The sequence below is a fragment of the Sander vitreus genome, chromosome 17 (assembly GCF_031162955.1).
Source record: "Sander vitreus isolate 19-12246 chromosome 17, sanVit1, whole genome shotgun sequence".
In the NCBI taxonomy this organism is placed as follows: domain Eukaryota; kingdom Metazoa; phylum Chordata; class Actinopteri; order Perciformes; family Percidae; genus Sander; species Sander vitreus.
Window position 1 is genome coordinate 30,007,726 of NC_135871.1, and position 7,141 is coordinate 30,014,866.

Here is a 7,141-nt window from a genome sequence, read left to right on the forward strand (position 1 = left end):
CACGCCTGCGTCCATCATGTGAAATAATATATATATGACAATTATTGTTAAAATCTGTTTTCAAACTTTAAAAAAGGTGTGAAAAAAAGTACATTGAGACTTGTTGAATTACTTGAAGTATATATTGATTAAAGCCCCCTTCCTAAATTAAAACAAAATGATAAATGAACTGAAATTAATTCATTTATAATTTAATTTTAATTTATCAGAATGTATTTAATTGAATTTTTTTTAATAATTATTTGGTATGGCTTTCTTCTTATTTATTTAGTTATGTTGTATTTTATTAGTATGCTGCTTAGAATTATTTATAAAATTTTAAGTGATATAAAAATGTCTGTTTTTATATTTGAAACCACTGAATAAAATAAATATTGACGAGTACAGTCAGTATAGCAGTGTCCCAGATTTATTAGCAAGGCACATTGTATAAAACAGCAAATTAAAACACAAGTGCTAACTATAATAAATAAAAAAAATAGTGGCATCAAGTGCCACTATTTTCCCCCTCATCTCTGCCTCATCATCAACCAAGATGACACGTTTACACGATGTACGTTCACCTCGTCTCTTCTTTAACTGAAGAAATATCAAAAACATTGACAGGTATACCATTCCAAAAGAGTCAGTATAAGCCAAGTCGCGTGCAAATAAACAGAAAGCAGCACTTCGAAACTGGGCAAAACAAGACGATAACGTCAAGTTACAAACATAAGAAGACAGCGACTCTGACTGATGGTTTTTTTAACTATATCCTCCCACCCGCCACCAAAAAGCATGTTAACTACGTGAACACCAGTCCCTCCAGAAAAATGTGATTATGCAATCGCATAATTCAATGCATAATCAGCCAAAGTCTGCATATTTATTTCGGGGGGGGGGGGGCGCATTTCTTCAAATACGCCGCACTTTCGCCGCATGAATTGCAGATTTCCGCGCAAAATATGCGGGACTTGCACGACTTCATAATCCCCGCGTATTCGTTGCAACAAAAAAAAAGTCGCAAATATCTTAGCAGAAAGATGGAAAATGTTGCGTTTACGTCACACAACAGCGGCCGTTTCCCCCTGCTGCCATGGGAACGTTATGAAGTGACGTAATTACGCGACGTGAACGTCATCGAAAAGCTGCAAACCCCGCAACGACACCACAGTTTTTGCAAGTTCCCGCAATTTCATCGCATAAATATCCCGCATATTCCATCGCTTTTTTTTTCTTCTTTTTTTTTAAGAAAACGTGACGCATAATCAAGGATTTTAGCCCAAAACAATTACACAAAAAACGCCGCGTTTTTCTGGAAGGACTGGAACAAACATTTAGCTCTCCTTTCCTTCTGGCCGGCACATTTCTCATTGACTCTCTGATTAAAGCCAGTCATGTCAGTCAGTAACGTCCCCGTTTCGTGGACAGCGTGGCCGGTGCATTCAGGCTCTCCTGCATCTCTGCTGAGAGAAGCAGCTTCGTTTCTTTAGCACATGTCAGCAACAGGGCAATTCAAAGTGCTTTACATAAAACATTAAAGAGCAGATGCAAATTAATACAAAATATATTAAAAACATAAAAACAAAAACAAAACAAGAGTAGCTGTAAGATTGCGATATACGATCTCAACGCTCGATGGGAGAAATTCCCACACACTGGACCTTTAAAAGAACTGAGTTGTGGCAGACCTGCAGTTTTCTGGGAGTTTGTCCCAGATGATGTGGTGCGTACAAACTGAACGCTGGTAATGACAACTTTTAGGAGAGTCACAGTTTCGGAAAAGACCTCTTCGAGATTACTGTCCATGAACAGCTGGAATAGGTCCACAGCGCCACGGCGCCAGGCGGTGAACTCTTCCTTGCTGTAGATGAGACTGAGCTCTGTCTTCAGCTCGCTTCCTCAAACCTGTCCCCCCTGCAACAAGGTGGCACAGACGACGGGGTCTATGAAGGAGAAACGCTCCCTAGTGTGTCCCAGGATGGTGTCACAGACCTATAGAGAGAATAAAAAATAAAAAAAACATATGTAAATGTTTTCTTGAGTCTGTAGAATATGATATGTGGGCAGGACATCTGACTAACACAGACATCCATTCATCCAGCGCCCCTCGCTCGTATTTACATAGAAAATAGTTAACTGATTAAAACATTTTTTTTATTAAATGCTGATCGATTACTACCAGCCAGCGCATGGTATGAGTAAACTATTTCATTTTTTATTTTTATATTATTTTTGTGTTTAAGCATACATTTTTTTTTTATGAGTAGTAGGCGGTCTATTTTCACCTGGAGCATGAGGGCCGCCGCCTCGATTCTTGAAGGGGCCTTTCTTGAAATGTCATAACGCAGCTACAACCGCAGCCACAGCGAGGGGCACAGCGAGGGACATGATGCCAGCCACAAGCCCCCCAACTTCAGAGCTTTCTCGCTCCTCCTCTAAGAGCGGGTTTCTTTTGGGTTGACTTTCTCTCTCACTGACTGGGTTCTTTATCCGGCAGGTGAAGGTCTTCACATCTAATGTCACATTCTTGGTGATGACCACGTCCTTTCCCGGCTCCTTCCACTCTCCGTCTCCCATCTTCCAGCTGTAGGTGACGGGTCCAGCGTCTGTGATGACCGCGTCACAGGTCAGCGTACAACTGTCCGAAGCGGGGGAACATATTAATGGTCTGATCCATATCTCAGGCTGGGGGACTTCTTGGATCCATACAGCGTTATAGCGCTCATTCTGGACCTTGCGGTTGACTTCCACTGAATACACACCCGTGTCAGCTTTAGTCAGGTCTTTGATTACCAAACGTCCAGTGGTTACATCCAGGGTTGTGCGGCCTAAAAAGGTTCTGTAATAAGTCACAGGAACTTGATCTTTGACCCACTCAGCTAACAGGTTACCGTTAATCTTCCACAGGATGTCGCCGAGAGGTTCAGGAGGAGGAGGCCTCAGATCCAACGTTAGCTCCCCGCCATCCCTGAAGTATTTCGGGGTTACCTTGTCCTGAGCTAGAGCGAAGTTCAGCGCCGCCAACAGCAACCAACACCCGGTCAGTTTCTCCATGTTCACAGATCAACACACGAGACGAAGAAAATCGACCTTCATAACCACCAAAGCGGCGTTATGAAGTACCCCCGTGAAGTTTCCGGGGTGTCCTGGGCGAGAGCGGAGTTCAGCGCCGCCAACACACGAGAGGAAGAATATCGATCTTCATAACCACAAAAACGTCGTTTTTTTTAGCTCGCAACTCAACCCTTATACAGGGAACACTGGATAAATAAAATGTAAAGAATCATATCGAGACTTGAACCCGAAAGATTGTTATGGGTAGTTGTCTAAAATGGCGATGAAGTGGGCCGCACTACTCTGCCTCTGATTGGCTAACCCTGACCAGTTATACTTAACCTAACCAATCCAACGAAAGCAATGAGTTCTAGCCAATCAGAGGCAGAGTAAGGCGGGTCATGCCGTCACCGTGCTAGGAAACTATGGATACACCAGAGAGGAAAGAGACGTATGAGAGTTATCTTCGCTTCACTCCTGCATTAATATGAGTTATTGTTAAAATGGGTTTTCAAACTTTAAAAAAAGTGGGAAAAAGAAGTGCCTTGAATTACTTGAAGTATATATTAATTAAAGCCCCCTTCCTAAATTAAAATAATTATAAATGAACTAAAATTAAATTCATAATTTATTTTAATTTAGCAGCATCTATTTATTTTGTTGTTGTTTTGGTATGGTTTTCTTCTTAATATTTATTTAGTTATGTTGTATTTTATTTGTATGCTGCTTAGAATTATTTATAAAATGTTAAGTGATGTAAAAATGGCTGTTTTTATATTTGAAACCACTGAATAAAATAAATATTGACGAGTACAGTCAGTATAGCAGTGTCCCAGATTTATTAGCAAGGCACATTGTATAAAACAGCAAATTAAAACAAGTGCTAACTATAATAAATAAAGTGGCATCAAGTGGGTTTTTTTACAGATGCCTGCCTCATCAACCACGATCACGTGACTAAACGAGGACGACAATAAAAGCTAAACACCATGTATAATACAAGAGACAGTGCTAGAGCTGCACAATTAATCACAATTTCAAAAAATAATATGGCAATATGGATTAGTGCAACATCCAAATCGCAGAGGGGCACAATATTTGTTAAAGGCAAAATCTGTGTCAAATCATTCTGAATGAAGTATCGTTATATAATATTGTGTAATGGTGCTGCAGAGACGTCCCGGACTACAGATCCCATCCTACAGAAAACATCCGTGTTTGGTACAGATACTAACATGATCAGTCCCTTCAATATCGTGAATCATATCGCAATCTAAACAACAAAAATAATGGCAACTAGATATTTCCCTCATATCGTGCAGCCCTAGACAGTGTATAAAAAAAAAAAAGAAGATAGTCCAGGTTGATTCATATCATATATAGCATACTGTACATGGATGGTCCAAAATGCTTTGACGTCTACCTTTAATCATACACTTAAAGTCGCGTCATCTTTTTGCTTTGTCATAACAGCATGTGTAATATGATAAGTTTACACTATGTACGTTCACCTCGTCTCTTTAACTGAAGAAATATCAAAAACATTGACAGGTATACAATTCCAAAAGAGTCGGTATAAGCCATGGTTTAAATAAGGGCTTCTGCGTTTTAGTCGGGTGCATCCGAACTTGGCTACAGTTCCTCTAAATGTATTTTTGCAGTCGTTGCCAGTTCATGAAGACATATTCCAATGAGTCACTGAGGAGTCCAGCGAAACCTTCTTTTGGCTTTTTCAGAGCTGGGCGGAAATATAACATTGCATCCTTTGATTTGGTAGCTCTCTCTTTGAATCATGTGCGATTGTCAGAATAATATGAATTGCACGCTGACATGTTTGAATTGACAGCGACTGCAGAGCTGCAAAGATTAAGTCGATTACTGTTCGATTATTAAATGAATCGCCAACTAACTACTAATGAAAAACAAACAAACAAAAAAAAAAAAAAAAAAGATGTCCAGCGCGTTAAATGTGAATATTGTTCTAGTGTCTTCTCTCCTCTGGGACGGTCAACTGAATATCTGAGTTGTGGACAAAATGAGAGATTTCATGACGTCATCTCAGGCTTTTTGGGAAACACTGATCCACATTTCAGACATTTTAGAGACCAAATAACTAATCCATTCATCCAGAAAATAATCCACAATGAGAATAATCTGTATGATTGCAGCTCATATCAACCAGCGCTTACTAGCAACAACCTACTGTGTGTATATATATATATATATATATATATATATATATATATATATATATATATATATATATATATATATATATATATATATACACACACACACACACACATATATACACACACACACACACACATACATACACACACACAGTTTTCATGCTCTTCTCAACCAAGGTTTTACTGTTTTAGGAAGCCAGTATGTTAAGGTCTCTGCGTCAAGTAACAATCGATGATGAACACAGCTGAATGCTTAAAAAAAAAAAAAAAGGATGTAGGAGATCATATTTCCATGAGAAACAGTTAAGCACTTAAACCTTTACGTCGTCGTCTGACTTCATTAACTTGTTCTCTTCTTCTGTCTTGTCTGGATCCTTAACAGAAGCATTAGTTGGCGGTCCATTTTCACCTGGAGCATGAGGGCCGCCGCCTCGAGTCTTGAAGAGGCCTTTCTTGAAATGCCATAACGCAGCTACAACCGCAGCCGCAACCACAGCGAGGGACACGATGCCAGCCACAAGCCCCCCAACTCCAGAGCTTTCTCGCTCCTCCTCTAAGAGCGGGTTTCTTTTGGGTTGACTTTCTCTCTCACTGACTGGGTTCTTTATCCGGCAGGTGAAGGTCTTCACATCTAATGTCCTATTCTTGGTGATGTCCACGTCCTTTCCCGGCTCCTTCCACTCTCCGTCTCCCATCTTCCAGCTGTAGGTGACGGGTCCAGCGTCTGTGATGACCGCTTCACAGGTCAGCGTACAACTGTCCGAAGCGGGGGAACATGTCAACGGTCTCGGCTCTACCTTAGGCTGGGGGACTTCTTGGATCCATACAGCGTTATAGCGCTCATTCTGGACCTTGCGGTTGACTTCCACTGAATACACACCCGTGTCAGCTTTAGTCAGGTCTTTGATTACCAAACGTCCAGTGGTTACATCCAGGGTTGTGCGGCCTAAAAAGGTTCTGTAATAAGTCACAGGAACTTGATCTTTGACCCACTCAGCTAACAGGTTACCGTTAATCTTCCACAGGATGTCGCCGAGAGGTTCAGGAGGAGGAGGCCTCAGATCCAACGTTAGCTCCCCGCCATCCCTGAAGTATTTCGTTGTTACCTTGTCCTGAGCTAGAGCGAAGTTCAGCGCCGCCAACAGCAACCAACACCCGGTCAGTTTCTTCATGTTCACAGATCAACACACGAGACGAAGAAAATCGACCTTCATAACCACCAAAGCGTCGATTTTTCTTTAGCTCGCCACACTTCGGTAATGCTCCAACACCCTTCCTTCCTTCCTTCCTTGTTTTGAGGCGTTTCTGCTGATGCAATGGAAAAAAAACCGTTCTGTGAAAAGAAGACCCGCCCTACTCTGCCTCCGATTGGCTAACCCTGACCGTGGCATTAACCTAACCAATCCAACCAACGAAGGAAATGCGTTCTAGCCAATCAGAGGCAGAGTAGGGCGAGTCAGTGCCAGGAAACCCACCTCTTTACAAAACATTAGAAATCCGACAAATAAAAACACTAACACTAACCAGAAACATAATATTCTGGTTAACATTATACATTTTTGGTATTAACTTAGTTTTTCGGACACAACAGTGGAACGTAATCGAATATCTTACCATTATTTGCAGCAGAAACCGAAAGTAGTGTTGATACTTTCCTAATACGCATGTACGTGCATGTGCTTAATACTTCCCAACTGTGTAATAGGGGTGCAGCCATAACGTAGCACCCATATAACATTCCGCGTTGGTGACACACACATGCATTACATGAACCAAACGTTTGGAGAAACACATTTGCCCTAACTTCAGTTAGCCTATTTAAAATGAAAAGGTCGTAATAACTAAGTATATAAAAGGTGTATATGTACCCATGTGACGGAGTTCTAGGCTGTTCATTTGCTAAAATCAAACAA

At 41.0% G+C, this 7,141-nt stretch overlaps 2 protein-coding genes across 2 annotated transcripts; both read right to left on the bottom strand.

Moving 5' to 3' along the window:
- Positions 1–393: 393 nt before the first annotated feature.
- LOC144532680 (T-lymphocyte surface antigen Ly-9-like) lies at positions 394–3,339 on the bottom strand. Its single transcript, XM_078273586.1, has 2 exons — positions 2,268–3,339; positions 394–1,974 (listed from the first exon to the last, which is right to left on the bottom strand). The coding sequence occupies exon 1, from the start codon at positions 3,034–3,036 to the stop codon at positions 2,320–2,322; it is 717 nt and encodes a 238-aa protein (XP_078129712.1). The 5' UTR covers positions 3,037–3,339; the 3' UTR covers positions 394–1,974; positions 2,268–2,319.
- Positions 3,340–3,851: 512 nt separating this feature from the next.
- On the bottom strand, positions 3,852–6,532 carry LOC144532679 (CD48 antigen-like). The gene has a single exon (XM_078273585.1). The coding sequence runs from the start codon at positions 6,398–6,400 to the stop codon at positions 5,540–5,542; it is 861 nt and encodes a 286-aa protein (XP_078129711.1). The 5' UTR covers positions 6,401–6,532; the 3' UTR covers positions 3,852–5,539.
- Between the last annotated feature and the right edge of the window lie 609 nt (positions 6,533–7,141).